General features: G+C 44.2%; 1 protein-coding gene across 1 annotated transcript in view; it reads right to left on the bottom strand.

The window, feature by feature from the left end:
- The window catches only part of LOC130128054 (myosin-binding protein C, fast-type-like), a 70,668-nt gene that overhangs the window by 24,850 nt on the left and 23,703 nt on the right, over positions 1–22,115 (bottom strand). Inside the window, exons 7-15 of the mRNA XM_056297764.1 lie at positions 15,301–15,470; positions 13,401–13,533; positions 12,104–12,228; positions 11,860–11,965; positions 11,355–11,524; positions 7,756–7,921; positions 642–748; positions 510–539; positions 250–392 (exon numbers count right to left, since the gene is read on the bottom strand). Coding sequence (XP_056153739.1) covers positions 250–392; positions 510–539; positions 642–748; positions 7,756–7,921; positions 11,355–11,524; positions 11,860–11,965; positions 12,104–12,228; positions 13,401–13,533; positions 15,301–15,470 — 1,150 coding nt within the window. The remainder of the gene's footprint in view (positions 1–249; positions 393–509; positions 540–641; positions 749–7,755; positions 7,922–11,354; positions 11,525–11,859; positions 11,966–12,103; positions 12,229–13,400; positions 13,534–15,300; positions 15,471–22,115) is intronic.

Raw genomic sequence — 22,115 nt, 5'->3', positions numbered from 1 at the left:
AAACCAGCATTGCTTCAGACCATGAAAGTACGCTCTCATCATCTTACTGAATTTTAACATGAACTAGTAACTAACTAACGTTCAGGTATCTTCTACATATGTCGCTCTGGATAAAAATGCCCACCAAACAACAGATATAACATCGTTGATATGCAGTTATTTTCAAATTAAGATCTTCATCTACACATGATTCTGTTTTGAGCTCTGTGTAAAATATAATTTCTCTCTCTCTCAATATCCCAGCCTTACCTTATCTCCTTTGGACCAGACCACAGTGGGTGCTGGTTCCCCTGTGATCTCCACATCCAGACGAAGCTTGTTGCCCGCCACCACAATAATGGTGTTCTGAGAGACCCTGTTGCCTGTGGTGTCGAGGTGGATCTTGGGAGGATCTGATCAGCATGCAGAGATTTGGAGAGCATCATTACGGCCTTGAACCAGATAAGCCACCAGGTCAAGAGGAGATTTTCAGTGAAGTGTAGACATTAGTGATACACAAGTCTACCTACCTTGTCTGGGTACGTAGTCAATTTTGATCTCTGTTTTGAAGGGGGGAAAAAATAAAGTCATCATTTAGGCTGATGATTCTTAATGCATCTATTTGATTATATAACTTTATCTTTGTAAACGGTCTGTCTCACCCAGGAAGTTGAGTTTGGCGGAGAGCGACAAGGCGTAACCGTCGGGAATGAAGGTGTAGTCGCCTGCATCCTCTGGCTTCACGTCCTCAATGATCAGCCGGTGCATCCTGAAACAAGCAATAGAGAGGATCTGATGGAGGCCACAAGATGTCTGCACATTGTATATAAACACAGCATACAGAAATGTTATGTTCCACAATCTGAGGATTCCCTGTTCACACTGGCTGGTATATGTAAAGCATGATCTGAATCGCTATAGTGCGAGAAAAATATGAATATATGTATCGTCTTTTACTTAAGTTTAATCATCTTAATTTGTATTAGTACTCTTTTTCTTACAATGTACTAACATGAGGAGTGGTGGGCTCTGGCAAGGACAGACGATAAGCTCTGAATTTCTGTCTGAGACACGGAAGTCAACAACAACTTAAATTTATATAGTGCCTTTCAAGGGACCCAAGGACAGTTTACACATAGTGGAGCAGACAAAACAAATAATGCAAGAACAGAAAACAAAAATAGCAAAGGTTGGCAAGGATGATAGAAGTGACTAGAGACCATAAGCCTTGGTGAACAGTTGAGTTTTCAGGAGTTTTTTAAAAGTGTACGAAGAAGCAGCATTGCGGATCTCTGCTGGGAGAGCATTCCAAATAGTGGGGGCTGCCACACTGAAGGCTCTGTCCCCAAAGGTCCGCAGACTGGTGTGAAGGAAGGAAAGCAGGACTGTGTCTGCAGACTGCAGATTCCAGGACAGAATATCAAGGTGGAGGAGGTTTGATAGGTATTTGGGGGCAAGAGCATGGAGAGATTTGTAGGTGAGCGGGAGGATTTTGTAGGAAATGCGGGACTTGACCGGGAGCCAGTGAAGCCAGTGGATGAAGGTGGGGGTGATGTGCTGCTAGGACTTGGTGTGGGGTGAGAAACCTAGCAGCTGGCTGAGCTCTGCACATACTGAAGCCTGTCCAGGGCTTTGCACCCCAGACAGGACTCCATTGCAATAACCCAGATGGGAGTTGATGAAGGCATGGATGAAGTTCTCTGCCACGGAGTCAGAGTGATGGCCAGAGTCTGGAGATGTTTTTGAGGTGAAAGACAGCAGATTTGGTGATGGATTTGATGTGTGACTGGAATGAGAGGGTGGAGTCCAGAATGACACCCAGGTTGCAGACTTCTGGGGATGGGAAGATGGAGCAGCCGTTCATGTTGAGGAGATCTCCAACCTTCCAGAGCAGCAACTTGGGAGCCACAACCATGAACACTGTCTTTTTGCTACTTAGCTTGAATAGATTTGATGACATCCTGATTTTTATTTGGTGCAGACAGTTGACAAAGGATTGTGGGGGGAGCTGAGTGGATGGTTTAGTGCTGACATACAGCTTTATGTCATCAGCATAGCAGTGGAATCTTAAACCATGATGGTGGATGATCTGAGCAAGGGGGGGCATGTAGAGGGTAAAGAGGAGGGGTCCAAGCAGAGTCTTGGGGCACGCCTTGCTTGACTGGGGCCTGGGTGGAAATGGAGTCTCTGATGGTGACAAACTGTTTCTTGTTGGAGAGATATGACTGTAACCAGGAGAGCGCGCCACCAGTGAGGCCTAGGTATTTAGATAAGTGGTTGAGGATGATGATGATGTGGGAAACAATGTCGAAGGCTACAGAGAGATCCAGGAGGACGAAGATACTTCTGTGGCCGGAATCAGCAGCAATGCAGGAGGTCATTGGTGATTTTGATAAGCACAGTCTCTGTGCTGTAGTGTGCTCTGAAGCCAGATTGAAGGGGTTTATAGAGCTCATGGTTGGACATGTGCTGATGGAATTTGAAAGCAACTGCTCTTTCCAGGATTTTACTGAGAAAAGGAAGGTTGGAGATCAGCCGGTACTATATTACGCTATACAGAATAGAATAGAATAGAATACACGTTGTCATTGTACATACATACAATGAAATTCATTCTCTGCATTCAACCCATCCTAGCTGTGTAGCTCGGAGCAGTGGGAAGCTGCTGTACAGCACCCAGGGACCAACTCCAGTTATTTCTCCCTATTGCCTTAGTCAGGGACACAGACAGGAATATCAACCCAAACATACATGTCTTTTCATGATGGGAGGAAACTGAAGCACCCAGAGGAAACCCACACAGACACAGGGAGAACATGCAAACTCCAGACAGAAAGGACCTGGGATGGCCTGGGGTTCGAACCCAGGACCTTCTTGTCGTGAGGCAACAGTTCTAACCACTGGGCCGCCCATATTATCTTACATACCAAAAGTATACACTATATATTAACCTACCATCCACCGCAAAACCACATACTATATTATATACCTATGTTACAACCACAACAATAACAGCAATAATTTGTAACCAGTATACAGCAGTTGTATGTGTATTGATAATTGTACATTTGGATTGCACAAACATTTGTATTACACATATGGTTTAAAAGAGGTAGTGCACATCATAGATATGTAGGTGAGACATGTTGACCAGAGAGGGTGATTTACAAAGTGTCATATTTACATAATAAGTGTCTATTCTTGCACCGTGCTATTAAGTGTTCATGAGAGAGATTGCCTGTGGGGAAAAACAACTGTTCCTATGTTTGGTAGTTTTGGTGCACATTGCTCTGTAATACTTGCCAGAAGGTAGGTGTTCAAACAGACTGTGTCCCGGGTGTGGGGGGGGGGTCTGTGCTGATTCTGCCCACCCGTTTCCAGGCTCTAGAGGTGTACAAGTCCTGCAGAGTGGGCAGGGAAGCACCAATGATTTTTGTCTGCTGTCCTTACTGTTCACTGCAGTCTGTTCCTATCCTGTTTTGTTGCTGCTATGAACCAGACCGTGATGGATGTGCACAGGACAGATTCAATGACTGCGGTGTAGAACTGGCTCAACAGCTCCTATGGCAGACCAAATTCCCTCAATTGCCCATGTGCTGATGGAGTTGGGCAGCAACTGCTCTTTTCAGGATTTTACTGAGAAAAGTATAGAAAGTCAATTTTTCTGCCCATGATGATGCCATGGATGAGTAGTGCGCTATTGTTTAGGGAGCAAGTGTTCGGTAGCATGAATGTTGCAGTGTTGTTTATGGATGCTGAGGCAGGCGATCTGGGAGGAGAGACACTGTTAACACAGACCAGAGGCCTCAGATTGCCAGGGTGAATGTGTGTTTTGTTGTGACGACGTTGATGTCGCAGTGCAATAGAACGCCTGTCAGACTGTACAGATGGAATAACGTGATCCAAATAAACAAACTTAGATCAGGAGCCTCTGTAGACATAGCGGGAGCGATGCAGCAGGAACTACTACCACTACTTTTGGCTGTTCCCGTTAGGGGTCGCCACAGCGGAACATCCGTTTCCATTTCTTCCTGTCTTCTGCATCTTCCTCTGTCACACCAGCCACCTGCATGTCTTCCCTCACCACATCCATAAACCTCCTCTTTGGCCTTCCTCTTCTCCTCTTTCCTGGCAGCTCCATATTCAGTATCCTTCTCCCAATATACCCAGCATCTCTCCCCCACACATGTCCAAACCATCTCAATCTTGCCTCTCTTGCTTTGTCTCCAAACTGTCCAACCTGAGCGGTCCCTCTAATATATTCGTTCCTAATCCTGTCCTTCTTCGTTACTCCTAGTGAAAATCTAAGCATCTTCAACTCTGCCACCTCCAGCTCCGCCTCCTGTCTTTTCATCAGTGCCACTGTCTCCAAACCATATAACATAGCTGGTCTCACAACCATCTTGTAAACCTTCCCTTTAACTCTTGCTGGTACCCTTCTGTCGCAAATCACTCCAGACACTCTTCTCCACCGACTCCACCCTGCCTGCACTCTCTTCTTCACCTCCCTACTGCACTCCCCGTTACTTTGGACAGTTGACCCCAAGTATTTAAACTCATATGCCTTCATCACCTCCACTCCTTGCATCCTGACCATTCCACGGTCCTCCCTCTCATTCACGCATAGGTATTCCGTCTTGCTCCTACTGACTTTCATTCCTCTTCTCTCCAGTGCATACCTCCACCTCTACAGGCAGGATCCAGAGCAGGATGACGAGTCCAAAAAAGAGGTTGGGAATGGTCCTGAAATCGTGGCAGAAAATAGTCCGGTTGGGTTGTACCATAGTGAATAATCCATAGTTTGTTGAGTATGCCAGTGGATCGCAAGTATGCTAGCAGGCTAACAGCTGATCAGCAAAGTAGGTGAGTATACCTGGGCAGTGGCCCAGTGGCTAGAACTGTTGCATCACAGCAAGAAGGTCCTGAGTTTGAATCCCAGGTCCTTTCTGCGTGGAGTTTGTATGTTCTCCCCATGTCTGCACGGCTTTCTTCCGAGTGATCCAATTTCCTCCCACCATCAAAAGACATGCATAGGTTAACACTCCGGTCTGTGCCCCTGACCGAGGCATGGGAAGAACAACTGGGGTTGGTCCCTGGGCTGTGCACAGCGGCTGTCCATTGCGCCAAGCTGCAGTGTGCGTTGGGATGGGTTAAATGCAGAGAATGAATTTCTTCACTGGAATTAATGAAGTACATCTTATCTCATCTACATAGTGCTTCAGGTATACAACCATCAAACTGTTATCAACACAAGACTGGAAGATGCTGAGATAAGATAGGAAGTGGCAGAGACAGACCACAACAATTCCTACTAGTAATGAAAAGCACGAGCAGTGAAAAGCACAAACAGAAACAGAAACAGAAGCACAAGTTCACTCGAACTGAGAAGTGGCGACATACACACCAGCATCCTCCCATTTCCAAAGCATGTACAGGAAGTCCTTGAATGAGATCAGATATCACATCGAGTCACCCTGAGCTACCTCTCAGGTTGTAAATTCAGTAGGTGTGTCCCTCTTTTCCTGCGACAGGGTTAAAGCTGAACTCTTGTTTTCTTTTTTCCATGAATAAATCATTATGTTAGCCATCTGAAAAGTGCTGATGATGTGGCGATTCCTTTGGACAGATGATCACTATTACAGTAAAGCAGTGTTGTGATTTAACCTGGTAGGAGGCAGTGTGAAACAGACTTGTTACCAAATAAAAAAGAGGTTAAAATAAGACGATTAAAAAGAGGGGTACTTATCCATGCAACGGTCTACTTGAAGAATTTTAAAACTTAATACTTATTTCTCTCTTTTTTTCTTTGTTGGTGTTCCTCCACTCCTTAATATTCTACTCCTCATCTGTTGAGCACTTTCATCAACACCATTGACGGTTTCCGGAAAAAAAACCCCGCTATATATATGTATGTATGTATGTGTATATATATGTGTGTGTGTGTGTGTGTGTGTGTGTGTGTGTGTGTGTGTGTGTGTGTGTGTATATATATATATATATATATATATATATATATATATACATACATGTGTGTGTGTGTGTGTGTGTGTGTGTGTGTGTGTGTGTGTGTATATACACTACCGTTCAAAAGTTTGGGATCACCCAAACAATTTTGTGTTTTCCATGAAAAGTCACACTTATTCACCACCATATGTTGTGAAATGAATAGAAAATAGAGTCAAGACATTGACAAGGTTAGAAATAATGATTTGTATTTGAAATAAGATTTTTTTTACATCAAACTTTGCTTTCGTCAAAGAATCCTCCATTTGCAGCAATTACAGCATTGCAGACCTTTGGCATTCTAGCTGTTAATTTGTTGAGGTAATCTGGAGAAATTGCACCCCACGCTTCCAGAAGCAGCTCCCACAAGTTGGATTGGTTGGATGGGCACTTCTTTGAGCAGATTGAGTTTCTGGAGCATCACATTTGTGGGGTCAATTAAACGCTCAAAATGGCCAGAAAAAGAGAACTTTCATCTGAAACTCGACAGTCTATTCTTGTTCTTAGAAATGAAGGCTATTCCATGCGAGAAATTGCTAAGAAATTGAAGATTTCCTACACCGGTGTGTACTACTCCCTTCAGAGGACAGCACAAACAGGCTCTAACCAGAGTAGAAAAAGAAGTGGGAGGCCGCGTTGCACAACTGAGCAAGAAGATAAGTACATTAGAGTCTCTAGTTTGAGAAACAGACGCCTCACAGGTCCCCAACTGGCATCTTCATTAAATAGTACCTGTTAGAGCCTGTTTGTGCTGTCCTCTGAAGGGAGTAGTACACACCGGTGTAGGAAATCTTCAATTTCTTAGCAATTTCTCGCATGGAATAGCCTTCATTTCTAAGAACAAGAATAGACTGTCGAGTTTCAGATGAAAGTTCTCTTTTTCTGGCCATTTTGAGCGTTTAATTGACCCCACAAATGTGATGCTCCAGAAACTCAATCTGCTCAAAGAAGTGCCCATCCAACCAATCCAACTTGTGGGAGCTGCTTCTGGAAGCGTGGGGTGCAATTTCTCCAGATTACCTCAACAAATTAACAGCTAGAATGCCAAAGGTCTGCAATGCTGTAATTGCTGCAAATGGAGGATTCTTTGACGAAAGCAAAGTTTGATGTAAAAAAAATCTTATTTCAAATACAAATCATTATTTCTAACCTTGTCAATGTCTTGACTCTATTTTCTATTCATTTCACAACATATGGTGGTGAATAAGTGTGACTTTTCATGGAAAACACGAAATTGTTTGGGTGATCCCAAACTTTTGAACGGTAGTGTATATATATATATATATATATATATATATCCCCATTTTCTCTCAGTAGCTTTATTGTAAGTAGGGGATAAATCCAGATATGTTCTCACTTATGGTGTTATTGTCCAACTTTGATCAGATTCCCATCTTGCAAATTTCACGTGTGGGTACTGAATGTATTCTTGAATATGTTTACATGGGTGGTTGGTTTGGATTGTTTTTTGACAAGGTGCAGATGTTGGTTCAGTCTTGATCCAATACTGTCAACTACATATATTGGCTGTATGGAGCTGTAAAGACTGGCATATAAGGAAGACTGATTTGGAATACTCATATTATACATATACCATCACTAAGGGTTAGGGTTTGCCCAAGGACAACAAATCAAATGATGATGGGAGAACATCTCTCACCTGCAGAAATCAGGATGTATTCATGCTAAGTATATTACGCATAGAGATAGTTACCTCCTATATTTTCTCTATCCTTTACATTTTACCTTTACGTTCCACATTATTATTTTCACCTTCCAATGTGACTCATTCTGACACGGTCACTTGGCAGCACCTCCACACCGTCTTTGTACCATTTCCCCGTCACCTTCTCATCGGACACCTCACATTTAAACATAGCCTGCTCTGCCGCCTTGACCGTGAGATCAGCAATGTCCTGCAACACCTCCAGTTCCTTTTCTGTAGAACAAACCAGAGAGACAGACAGACAGAGAGAGAGAGAGAGAGAGAGAGAGACAGAGAGATATTTGGAGAGAAGGGATTATTGTACATTCAGATGAACTGAAATTAGCATCTGTATATTTGCATGTACTCCGCCCTACAAAGCTGAAGGGCTGCAACCTTTGGAAGAACTTGTTGTTTTCCAAAAAGGTCATGGCAACTTTTACTTTTTAATATCAACAACAATTATACAATCTAATACAATACAGAGACTATAAAATGCAAATGTATGAGTAAAGCATATCATGGTGAACAGAAAGTGAATATGGCTCGCGTGGCTCGATAATACTCGACACCCAAAACCACGAGTCATTCAGTAGTTTTCCAGAGAGCCACATTTTTTACCCTCGGGACATCATTTTAAGAAAACCGAAACTTCTGAATAAGCCGACTAAAAAATTAAATCCACTGGTGGACCATCTGTGAGTAAACTTGTATCGCAGCTGTGATTTAAGGATATGGTGTCCATCCTACCCTCCACCACACACATGCAAACACACACACACACACACACACACACACACACACACACACACACACACAAACACACACACACACACACAATGTGAAAAAAAATATATATAGCAACGATCACGAATGACTTGACTCGCTAGCCCTTGGCTAACAGGTTGGACCCTTTAGTTGACTGGTTAACATAGTCGCCCATGGTGCGGGAGACCTGGGTTCGCCCCATTGGTGTCAGAAGGGGGATGGTGAGACCTTGAGGCCATCGGAAGCACGTGCACCCAGAGGCGTGAGGGAGTTGATATGCTGAAGCGCGGGGACGTTATTCCCGAAGAAGGGGGACAGTGTAACGACCATGGATAACTAGATCTGCTAGCGCTTGGCTAACGGGTCGGACCCTTTAGTTGACTGGTTAACGTAGTCGCCCGTGGTGCGGGAGACCCGGGTTCGCATCCCGGCTGCGGTGGATCCCGGCTGCCCCCCGAATTTGCTACAAATATTTTTAGGGTCCAACCCGTTAGCCAAGGGCTAGCGAGTCTAGTTATCCGTGGTCGTTACACTACCCCCTCCTATATATGTATGTGTGTATATATATGTATGTACATATGTTTTCTGTGATGACGCCACCGGTGTCAAGTGAGAGAATGATGAACAATCAAAACTGTACCGTGTATGAAACGCTAGAGGGCTTTTAACTTGAAACGACGGATGCAGGAAGCGGTGACACAAGGCCGACCAGTGGTGTACCTTCATCAGTCAGTCAGTCGGGGCCACGCTAAAAATGAAGCCCTTTCATTTTTATTTTGAGCGAAAAGGAGACGAGGAGAAAGAGGAATCTGGCGAGGGGGATTCGCAAGGTTTAACTAATGAGGCCTCCGCTCCTGCCGTGTACTGCTGGCTGACCTCTAAGCCTGCCAGACAGCCAGCACGCGAAAGCAGCTGGACAACTGATACCCTTTACATCTGTCTAGTAGGCATGGGCCAACGTGTGATTTTGGTGGCATGTGCTATTGCACAGATGTGTGTCCCTTACCACAGGCACGCACGCACACACACACACACACACACACACACACACACACGAGGGGGAAAAAAACCTGTATTGCAGAACCAATATGTCTGTTAAAATGCAGTGTCAATATTTTAAAAACCGTTTCCATGTTTCTAAAAGAAGTTGTTTCAGTGCTTCAATGTAAAAAAAAACAAAAAAAACTTTAAAATGTTTTAAAAAGCTCTTGCATTATATCTCCCCCTCCGATTATTTTTTTAGTTGCGTTGCGTGCGCACGTGTGCAGGGGTGTAGCACAAAATTCTGGGCCCTACACATAAGCAGTCTCTGTGGGCCCCCCTTCCTCTTTTCTCTCACGCGTCACTTTTTTGAGTTCGAGCATACGGTATATTATTTACAATCAGAGAACATTAATCTATTTTAACCTAACTTAACCTAACTTAACAACCTTGCAGTGATTGAAAAAATGTAGAGTAGCACTTTTTGCTTTTGGTTTCTTTGCGAACGGCATGACTGTGCTTGTATCAGCAGTCACTCACGACAGGACTAGATGAGCTGCATTGGTCGTGAGGGGTGGACCAAACCAATTTGCAGCTTTTGTAAGGGGTGAGACCCCGGGGCCTCAGAGAGGGGTGAGAGGGGCCTCAGAGAGCCTCCACTACTTTCTTTAAGTCCCTCAACCGGGTGTATTGAGCCAATTTTAACTGAAGTGATGACACTAATTAGTTAGAAATAAAAATTTGCAAACCAAAACAAACTTTTAACTTCCCCCCTTCCTTCCCCCCTCCACTATTACTACTAATGTGCACAGTTATGACTGTATGGTGAAAAACCTCTTGTGGTTGCGGTGATTAAAAACCGTCAAAAAAACCTTTGTTCTCACTCTCGCCGGTCCCTCTTTCTCATTCACTCTCTAGCTCGCTCGACCAACGCCGCTTTCCAACGCGCGACTCTCTCGTCTACGGTTGGGTCGGATCGGGCAGCGTGACACTGTCAAAACCAATAGGTTGAAAGTAAACGAGAAATTGATCGTATTTAGCAAGCCAGCAAATCATTCACCGCTGATCTCAGCACAGGAGAACCGGAGCAACACTGGATGAACCAAAAATAATCACCTTGTTGACATTTGACGTCTTTTTATAAGGGCGTTAAAATTACGATAGCCCCGAACTCTGGTCATCTTCGCGTCAGACTTGGTCGCTTTCGTGCAGGGGGGCCGGCCTGGGAGGCTGCACAGCCAGACTGACAGGCAAAACGTTTTTTATCACGTACATAGATCTTTTTTTAGCTTGAGGGCTGCATTTTAACGACTTCTTTTTCCATATTTTCCGTTCAATCGACTTGGGCGTTTCGCAAAAGTCTTATAATGGCAGGAAAAACACTTTTTTTTCTGTCCACGCGTGTGCGTGAATTTCTCTTCTCCTGGTAGGCGAAAAAAGGGAGGGTTTTGTCGCCAAGTCCGAACGCCAGAGAAGGGGAGGGAGATACGTACGCCTGGCGGAGATCTGCAGTCTAGTGAGTGCGCACCCCCTCTGGTATAAAGAGTTGTGTTTGTTTTAAAAAGCTATGTTAACGTTGTTTTCAAAATTTTAAGTCCCATGCCTAGTGTCTAGATGCTAGGGTCTTCCACTTCCATAGTCCTCCACTGATTTTCACATCATAATTACACACAAGCATAAGGAGCACATTCACACACACACACACACACACACACACACACACACACGTTCGCATGCTTGCACGCACACTCAGTAAAAATATGTGCGTAATCAATTGTTAGTTAATAAACTTTGTGTTACTTGAATATTTTTCCACTGTGCTTCCAAATTTCTTTGTGTGCTCCTACATTTTTTCATTTAGGCTCATGGAGTACATGTGCTCCTCGGGGAAAAAAAGTCAGCATATAGCCCAGGGTACCTTCTACTTCCAGCTCTCCTTTGGTGTGCCCCCCGTTGGTCCAGGCGTGGTACATCCCAATGTCAGCTAGGGACGCCTCCTGGATGATAAGCGTGTGTTTCTTGCCGTCTTTCTTGAAGCGGTACTTCACCGCGTCCGTGTCTCTGTGAAGCTCTATGTCCTCGAAGAACCTGAGAAAAGTCATCGTCAAATAAGCATCTCTCTCAAACATGTCGGCCTCCGGATCTACAATTTAAGTCCTTGACGTGAATTATTCAGGCGCACTCATGGCAGCAGAGCGTCTAAATGAAGCCCAACCACTTTGCAAAATGAAGACCGAGTTGGAGTTCAAAACTTTGTTTTTCTTTGTCAAATCAAACTGCCATCGTGATGTCAGTTAACGCCAGGAAAACTGACAGACAAGAAGTTAAGGGCAGGAAGTTGCTGTGAACTGATTTTCTCTTTTTGGTCATCTTTAACAAACTCACGGCAAAAAATAAAAATGGTCATAGGGACGTGTACTGACCACATGACGTGGGCGCCCTCCTCCGATACCTCGATTTCAAACTCCACCCTCTCACCAACAACCACATGGTAGTCGTCCATCAGCTTGGTGATTGTCACGGGGGGCTCTGAGCGGGACAGCAGGAGGTGAATCAGTCAGCCATTCATTTATACGAGTGCAGGAACACTGACACCTTGAGGACTACCAAGTGCAGTAACTACTTGTCTGTTATTTCAGATGAGTTGTGGAGGAACAGGCGGTGCACCTTTGACAAACACCTCTGTAAAACTCTTCTCCTCGCCAATCACACACTCATAGGCCGCGTCGTCAGCCAGCGTTGACTTGTTGATGGTAAGTGTTCTGATATTGCCATTGGCCTCCATGACATACCTGTATGAAGAGAACTGGGTCAGGGCAGCATCAGAGGTGCCAAAAAGTCTTTGATACAATACTTTATTGTAGAGACCCACTATATACATCCATCCATCCATCCATCCATTAGCCAAACCGCTTACCCTGCTCTCAGGGTTGCGGGGATGCTGGAGCCTATCCAAGCAGTCACTGGGCAGCAGGTGGGGAGACACCCTGGACAGGCTGCCAGGCCATCACAGGGCCCGCACACACACATTCACACTACCCCGGGGCTCAAACCCAGGACCCTCTTGCTGTGAGGTGACCGCGCTAACCACTGCGCCACCATGCCGCCCTCCGCTATATACAGATTTTCCCTATTTTTGGAAGCTGTTGTTCTTTTTTTTCTTCGCATTCTGCATAGATAAGCAACAGAAATGTGTGATTTCCCTGTTCCTTTTGTAAACCTCGTCATCTGTAGGTACTCCAGTACTCTATTGTACTTACACTGGGGTACTCTGGTTCTTCTTTTCTCCTACTTGAGAACACTGTGTTTTAATATTGTTCAAGTTCTTCACATTTAACATCCTACCAAGTCACATTCCTCATACATACAAACTTACTGTATATGGTTAACACCTGAAAGACCTGAGTTTAAAATCTGAAGAGGTCAGGGTTAGGGGTTGGGGTAAGTGAGGTTGAATATGATTTAATATGATTTTTCTCTGAATTGTAAAACAATAATTCAGCGGGAAAAAAACTGCATTGCAAATCACTCTCATATGAAAGATTCATCTAATTATCACAAACGAGAACACCAACAGTGGAACCTACATATTGAGATGAAGTTACCATCTTAAATATAGACAAGTTGGTCTAGACCTAACAGGTCTTTGTCTCCAGGGTGTCAATGTATGGGGGCATGACATGCCTGGTGTGACATGACCTGCTAAAGGAGCGAATTACAGCTGTTGATGGCAGCGTTATTTGGAGGTATGACTTTGTGGCTCGGGTAATTTTACGGTGCTATTTTTAAAGCGCCGCTCAAGTCCTCCAGGTTGACTGTGAATAAGATACAGCGTGCTGTATCTAATTAAGCAAATATCTTGTATTGAGCTTAGTGTGGTGAAAAAAGACACTAATGAAGGTACACATGAACCACGGAGAAACTAAATGTGTGTGTGTGTGTGTGTGTGTGTGTGCGTGCGTACTTGGCCGAGGGTTTGATTTCCTGTCCGTTCTTGAGCCATTTGACCTGGACATTGGGGTCAACCACCTCGCAGGTCAACACAATCTTCTTGCCCTTTTCCACAGAATAGCAGGAGTCGAGTCTCTTCAGGAAGGCTGAGAGTGCAGAAAGGCGGTAAATAAAGGATTACAGTCTGACTACACTATTGACAGCTATACCCAAGGGGGCGTGGCGTCCCATGATAATGGCTGCAATGGTGACGTGGCAGGTACAAGGCCGAGCCGTAGACCTCCACCATTATGTGATTTATTGACTGACTGACTGATTTAAGAAAGTCATCAAAGCTATTATGGATTTTTTATAGAGCTGTTACTATGATGTATGCACGCTGCCTGAAAAGTTTACTCCAAACTAATGGGCATAGATAAGAATACCAAACAACACTTAACAGAAGGGCACCATTTTGCTCGCATGAGCGCACAACAATTGTCATGGCAACCAAAATTACACAGCTGTGTATTGTAGGAATAATGAGGATGCTTTTTTTTCCCTCCCCCTTTTTCTCCACAATTGTACTTGGCCAATTACCCCACTCTTCCGAGCCGTCCCGGTCGCCGCTCCACCCCCTCTATCAATCCAGGGAGGGCTGCAGACTACCACATGCCTCCTCCGATACATGTGGAGTCGCCAGCCACTTCTTTTCACCTGACAGTGAGGAGTTTCACCAGGGGGACGTAATGCGTGGGAGCATCACGCTATTCCCCCCAGTTCCCGCTCCCCCCCGAACAGGCGCCCCGACCGAACAGAGGAGGTGCTAGTGCAGCGACCAGGACACATACCCACATCCGGCTTCCCACCTGCAGACACGGCCAATTGTGGCTGTAGGGACACCCGACCGAGCCGGAGGTAACACCAGGATTCAAACCGGGATCCCTGTGTTGGAAGGCAACGGAACAGACCGCCACGCCTCCCGGACGCCTAATGAGGATGTTTTTGAATCCATCTTTGGCTATGTGGGTTTTGGCCTGGGCACAGTGCCCTGGGTTAGAATCAGACTCTACTACATGCTACTACATGCTAATAGTGTGCATATTGCTGTATGCACAATGTTAGTATGTAAATGTACTATGTGAAAGGTATGTTGATACTAAAGGTATGTTGATACTAAATCGATGAAAAAATAAAGTATGGGGCTTATGGTCAGTTTACAGTCAAAGCTGTCCCTTAACCATTTTCACCTTTTTTGTTTCCATGGAAACAATGCAATATGATACAATGAGTTTTTATTATTATGTATGTAACCCTTGGTGGCAATAAAGAGCTAAGGTTAAATCGAAACACACAAAACAAAAGGGACAATTTGAAAGTGACAAAGTTCTTCTGGTGTTATGAGGGGTGCCAAGGATAACGTACATAGTACACGGTGCATACTGCAGTCCGAGTACTGAATAGTGGTACTGTTTATAGGGATGGGGATACCTGCAGTCAGCTGAGAAATGATGAAGTCACTATGTTTTCCTACTAAACGTGGTGTCGAGATGAACTGATTCAACTTTCTGGAGATTTCTATACCTAGATTATTGAGCATGCATCGAGACATGTACACAGTAACACAGCTTGTGTCTCTCTACTTAAAAAGTCCTATCTAATAAAGAAACGATCATAAAACTTTGCGTACTTCACACCTTTAAACCATCCTCTCTCTCCTCCATCCTTGCTCCCTCCCCCCTTCTCTCGTATCCTTCACCTCAGCTCCTTTAAGCCTGTTTCATCCTTGAATCTCCTCCTCTTATCCACTCCTCTGTGATGTCACATCTATCTTACTTCCCTGTTCACTTCCCTCTCCTCCTATCTTCCCTCTGTTTATCCTCTCCCTCGTCCTCCTCGTCCTCCATTCTCTCCTCCCTCCTCGGGTGACTCACCCTCGCTGTGCTTGGGCTCCACAGTTTTCATCTTCTTCAGACGTTTCAACATGCCCCTCAGGTCGGTGATGCCATACTCGAAGGCGATCTTCTCATACTCGCTGGGATGGGCGCTTTTAAGCAGCTCCCACACATCGATCTGGGGTTTCTCTTCCACGTGTTTCTTCTTCCTGGCACGCATGAGATAAAACAGGTAGTTAACACCACAGCAAGTAACTGAGACAGATAGAGGCTTTAAAAAAAATCGTCTTAAAAATCAGGGTGTAAACTAGACCGCAGTTTTCAGGGGAACTCACTTTTTGTATTGGGGGAAATACCTCAGGGACAACAAAATGAAAAAATCCATGTACCAAGCATAGATATACTGACTCTATATCAACAAATATCAAAACAAACATCACCTCTGATACAACACAACCAAATAGAATAGAGCACAATCATTTACCACTCAAGCTAAAAAAAAAATCTACCTAATAACAACATTTTGCCTGTCAGTCTGTGGATGCACAGCCTCCTAGGCCAACCCACGCACAAAAGCGATCAAGCCTGACTTGAAATGACAGCGATCAGGCTATCATAATTTCAAAGCCCTTATTAAAAGACTTCAAATGTGTTTAATCGTTGTGGTTTTTATGTTAGAAAGTGAATGAAGGCAAATGACTGCAAGAGTCTGTGGCATAGAGGGAGAATCAGGGAACCCAGGCACACAGCACCACTACTTTCAGCAACATTGCCATTCATGTCGGCACCAATAACGCTAGGATGAAGCAACCGGGGATCACACAAGCTACCCTAGTCAGGACGCTTGAGTTGGCTAGAAAGACGTGCCAGCAGCCACACCAACATGTACCCTGGCTCTGCCAAATGACGGAAGCTAAGCAGGTACAGGCTTGGCTAGTATTTGGATGGGAGACCTCCCGGGAAAACAGTTGCTGTTGGAAGTGGGCCAGTAGGGGGCAGTCTTCCCTCTGGTCTTAATAAAATACAAAAAAGAAAAAGAAAATCCCAGTGCAGTGACGAAAACACTGTGCTGTAGGAGATGCCGTCCTTCAGATGAGATGTTAAAACCGAGGTCCTGACTCACTGTGGTCATTAAAGAGCCAGTGGCACTTATCGCACTTTCGGTGTCTAGATAAATTTAATCCATTATTATCATGTTGGCACCAATTGTCTCAGGTCCCTAACCCGTGAGGGGTAATGATGAGATGTACAGTAGGCTCACCTAAATGAACCAGTGGCTGGCTTGTTAATGTACTGATTAGGGATTTGGTTTTGTTGGTAACTGGCCGTCTTTCTGGGACCACCCTTACCTACTGAGAGCGGACAACATTCACCCTACTGGGGATGCCACCGCTCTTCACAGGTGATTAGAGCGTCTAATAGGTTTAAACCTAGCGCGGATGTGGAGTCAGCTAGTTTAGTTAATGTGTCTCGTCGGGAAATTTCTCATAGTATAGATTATCTGATTGACAGCTTGGTCTATAACATTGAAACTGTCTCCCTATCCTGCTGTATTGCTCCCAAGCAAATGTGTGAATCACAATAATCTAACAAGCATTCCTACTACTGGTGGTGGTGAAATGTGCAACGACGACCTAATAATCTACACAACCAAACATTTAATGTTATTAAAAGTGTGACCACACATAATCCAAAGTTTTGGTCATCAAAATTGTCAACTAATAATTAAAGGTGTCTAATTCCAATCAGATCATTGTCTACCAAAGCCTTTCTAATAAATTATCTAATTCTTGAACATAGTTTTGATAGGCTTGGTTTATGTGAAACATGGCTGAGGCCAAATGTTTTCCTTCCCTTAAATGAAGCTTCCCCACCTGACTATACTTATGCCCTTATACCCATATAGCTCAGGCAAAGAAACAAGGTGGGGGTGTTGCCTTGATGTATAAGTCTATTTTCAATTTAACTTCTAATCTTAAAACTAAATCCGAATCATTTGAGGCTCTTATTCTAAAGTCCATCTCCCTCAGCCACGGACAGACTCTACTCAGTTCATGTTGTTATACTCTATCAACCTCCTGTCCTTTATTATTTCTTGAAGAATTTGGAGAATTTATCTCAGGCGTTGTTACTCATTCTGATGAGATTCTAATTCTTGGTGATTTCATTCATCTGAAGAAGGCTGAGGATCCTCTAAGTAAAGCCTTTCTGGTGCTTGTTGATATCAACTCATTGAAACACCCTTGGTTTGGTTTTATCTAAAGGGATAGCGGTTTCTGATCTGGCTGTCTTGCCAACCACATCTGGTGTGTCAGATCATTTTCTCATTAAATTTGAAGCATTACTGGCCTGTCCAGTTAATGTCGGCATGGATGTAATTGCCACTCGCCACATTGGCCCGTCCACTATAGCTGCATTTGACCAGCAGCTGCCTGAAGTCTTGGCTCCCTTCACTGTAGAGACTGACTCTGCTGAAAATCTCACTAGTGACTTAAATATGGCCCAGAATGTTGAAGCAGTCCATCTGGACAAAAACCGGCACCAACTGCAACTGCACCAGTTTTGGTCGTGATGTAACTGTGCTGTTTATAAGGGTGGGGATACCTGCAGTCAGCTGAGACTGATGAAGTCACTTCGACGAGCGATGAAACGTTTCTCCTACTAAACATTGTGTCCAGATAAACTGATTCAACTTTCTGGGTTTTCCTTATCTGTATTATTGAACTTGCTTCAAGACCCTGACATGTGGCCTTCTCTAGTCTCCTCAATTCAGTTGCACCTCTCACTACCAGAGCTAAGTGACTAACGAGGCCTACACCCTAGTTTAACGATGAGACATGTGCTCTTAAGCAGGTCTGCAGGAGATTGGAATGTCAATGAAGAAAATCAAAATTGGAAGTTTTTTCCTATCTTGGCATGAGCATTTATTGAAATACAAGTATGATTTATCTGCTGCAAACACAGCGTATCTCTCTCACTTAATCAATATTAATAAATATAATCCTGGATTTCTCTTTGACACTGCAGCTAAATTTACTAAACAGCAACCGTCTATTAGCTGCTCACCATTCATGGCCCATGAGTTTCTAGACTTTTTCTGCAATAAGATTGATGAGATTATAAACAAAATTAGTTCTTCACCTCCAGCTACTCCTGCAGATCCTGTCTTACCAAATTCATATCTCTACAGTGAGTCACTGATAGTCCCTGTTATAACAGCTTTTGAGACTATCTCTCTTGATACTTTGACTAAGCTCGTGTCAGCTTCTTAACCAACTACTTGCCTATTGACCCTTCACCAGAAAAACTTTTTAAAGACCTCTGGCCTTTTCTGGGACCCACAATGCTAGACATTGTTCATTTATCACTTACTACTGGCACTGTTCCCAGCAGTTTTAAGACAGCTGTGGTCAAACCTCTGCATAAGAAACCGCACCTTGATCCAGGGTCTCTTAATAACTATTGACCAGTCTCTAATCTTCCATTCTTTTCAAAAGTAATAGAGAGAGTCGTGTATCAACAACTTTCAACCCATATAGAAGAAAAGTATCTATATGAACCTTTTAAATTGGCTTTCAGGGTCTGTCACTCCACCGAAACTGCCCCGACCAAAGTGGTAAATGATCTTCCACTTGTTATGGACTGATTTCACATCTGTGCTTCTATTACTGGACCTAAGTGCAGCCTTTGACACCATTCATCACTGTATACTATTAGACAGAACAAATTGTAATTTTGGTGTCTCTGGCTTAGCTCTCTCTTGGCTTACGTCCTACTTATCTGGAAGAACACAGTGTGTCTGCTATAATAATATTACATCAAAATTCTCTGATGTTAAATATAGCGTACCTCAGGGCTTAGTTCTTGGCCCTCTACTTTTCTCTCTTTATATTTTGCCTCTTGGCCAAATTACACGCAGTCATGAAATAAATTTCCATCGCTATGCAGCTATATATAAGGGCTGTTGATCGTACTTCAATGACTAATTTAGAGGCCTGCTTGGCTGCTATGAAAAATTGGATGTCACTAAATTTCCTGCTTTTAAATTCAGATAAAACCGAGATGCTGGTCGTTGGCCCTGCTAGACACAGAGACCAATTTGATCAAGTAATGATAACACTCGACAACTTTGTGATTTCACAAAGTGTGGCAGCCAAAAATCTTGGTGTTATGTTTGATCCCAGCCTTTCATTTGAGAAGCACATTAAAGAAATCACCATGAATGCCTTTTTTTTAACTTTTGTAACATAGATAAATTTAGTTTTTTTCTTGTCCATGGCTGACACAGAGACTCTAATACATGCATTTGTTTCATCCAGACTTGATTATTGTAATGTTCTGTTTTCAGGTCTGCCACATGCTAGTACTAGAAGTCTTCAGATGGTTCAGAATGCTGCAGCTAGAATCTTAACTAAAACTAGAAAACTTGACCATATTACAACAATTCTTGCCTCCCTTCATTGGCTTCCTATCCATGTTAGATCAGACTTTAAAGTGCTTCTGCTGACTTATAAAATCCTAAATGGGCTTGCCCCATCTTACCTGTCTGATGTCCTTAAACTGTACATTCCACCTCGAGCTGTTTGCTCTCAAAATACAAGGCTCCTGTGTGTACCCAAAGTTAAAAACAAGTCAGCAGGTGGCAGGGCATTTTCCTATTGGGCCCCGCTCTTGTGGAAAGGCCTGCCTGCTTCCATCAGACAATCAGAGTCTGATCAATCCTTTACATCCAAAATTAAAACTCATCTTTTTGCATTAGCCTACAATTACTTGCCTTTATGATGACTGATTCACAACCTGTACTGCATTGTGGGTTGGTTTCTGTCTCAATGAATTTACAAAGCACCGTTCTGCTGATGAGATTATAGCGTATTGCAACTGTTCTCTTCTCTCTCACTCTGAACGATGTCTTCTCCCATCTCTTCTCCCGTGTATGTGAATGGTGTGATGTGAGTCTCCCCTGTGTGCACGTTTAGTCTGTCCTCCCACCATATTTCCAGGATGATGGTGATCGCCACCTGGATGCTGCTTGGCATCCTCCTCATCACAATCTTTATATATCTTATAAATCCATATAATGTTGCTATCCTGTTTCAGTGTTGTATCCTTCTTTCTCTCCAATGTGTGACTAATGTCTATTCTTGTCTCTTCCCCTATGTATGTGAAGTGAGTCTTCCCTGTGTGAACGTGTAGTCTGTTCTCCTGTCCGGTCTACGTGGCTCAGGTCCTAGGGTGTTCTGTGGCATCTGGACATTGCTTGGCATCCTCATCATATTCTTCATATATCTTCAAATCCCATTATAATTCTGTTATCCTGTTTCAAGTCAAGTCAAGTCAATTTTATTTGTATAGCCCCATATCATAATTTACAAATTTGCCTCAAGGGGCTTTACAGCAATACAACATCCTGTCATTAGACCTTCGCATCGGATAAGGAACAACTCCCTAAAGAGAGAAAAAACTAAAAAAAAAACCTTTAAAAGAGAGAAAAAAGAGGAAGAAACAATGTTTCGGTGTATTCTGTACAACATCAATGTTTTATGTTTTTAATTTTTTGATTTTGAGATACTTTATTGATCCCCGTAGGGAAATTATGCTCTGCATTTAACCCATCCTAGCTGTGCAGCTAGGAGCAGTGGGCAGCTGTAGTGCAGCACCCGGGGACCAACTCCAGTTTGTCTTGCCATGCCTTGGTCAGGGGCACAGACAGGAGTATGAACCCTAACATGCATGTCTTTTTCTTTTTTGAAGGTGGGGAAACTGGAGCAGCCGGAGAACACCCACCGCAGACACAGGGAGAACATGCAAACTCCACACAGAGGACGACCTGGGTTGACCCCCAAGGTCGGATGACCCCCCAAAGTTGGACAACCCCGGGGTTCGAACCCAGGACCTTCTTGCTGTGAGGCAACAATGGTAACCACTGCGCCACCATGCTGCCATTGCACATCTGTCTATTGTTTTGTTTTGTTTTTGGACTTATCCCCCTTTTTCTCCACAATTGTATCTCGCCAATTACCCCACTCTTCCGAGCCGTCCTGGTCACTGCTCCATCCCCTCTGCCGATCCGGGGAGGGCTGCGGACTCCACATGTCTCCTCCGATACATGTGGAGTCGCCAGCCGCTTCTTTTCACCTGACAGTGAGGAGTTTTGCCAGGGGGATGTAGCACGTGGGAGGGTCACGCTATTCCCCCCCAGTTCCCCCTCCCCCACGAACAGGCGCCCTGACCGACCAGAGGAGGCGCTAGTGCAGCAACCAGGACACATACCCACATCCGGCTTCCTACCCGCAGACACGGCCAATCGTGTCTGTAGGGACGCCCGACCAAGCCAGAGGTTAACACGGGGATTTGAACTGCCAATTCCCATGTTGGTAGGCAACGGAATAGACCGCTACGCCACCCAAACGCTCATCTGTCTGTCTTGGGAGAGAGATCACTCTTCTGTTGCTCTCGCTGAGGATTCTTCCCATTTCTTCCCCCTGTTAAATTTGTTTTTTTAGGGAGCTGTTCCTGATCTGATGTCAGGGTCTAAGGACAGGATGTTGTATTGCTGTAAAGCCTTCTGAGGCAAATTTGTAATGTGTTATATTGGGCTACACAAATAAAATTGACTTGACTTGGCTCGACCCACCCTCAACATTTCCCAAATTATGTTTTCAGGGGAGCTCTTGCCTTTCCATGAGTAGCCAAGATCCCCGTGCCCCCCCCCCCCCATAGTTCACACCCTGATTACAGTCATGCCTAAAGCAGTCAACCAAACCAGTCTCAGCTCATGTCTGGATAGATGTACGGGGTACATGGCGCCCCACGGCCCCCACTACTAAGATACTTTGGACATGACTCCACTTCTC

This window comes from Lampris incognitus, chromosome 17 (assembly GCF_029633865.1).
Source record: "Lampris incognitus isolate fLamInc1 chromosome 17, fLamInc1.hap2, whole genome shotgun sequence".
Lineage (NCBI taxonomy): Eukaryota > Metazoa > Chordata > Actinopteri > Lampriformes > Lampridae > Lampris > Lampris incognitus.
This window is presented reverse-complemented; position numbering and strand designations above follow the sequence as displayed.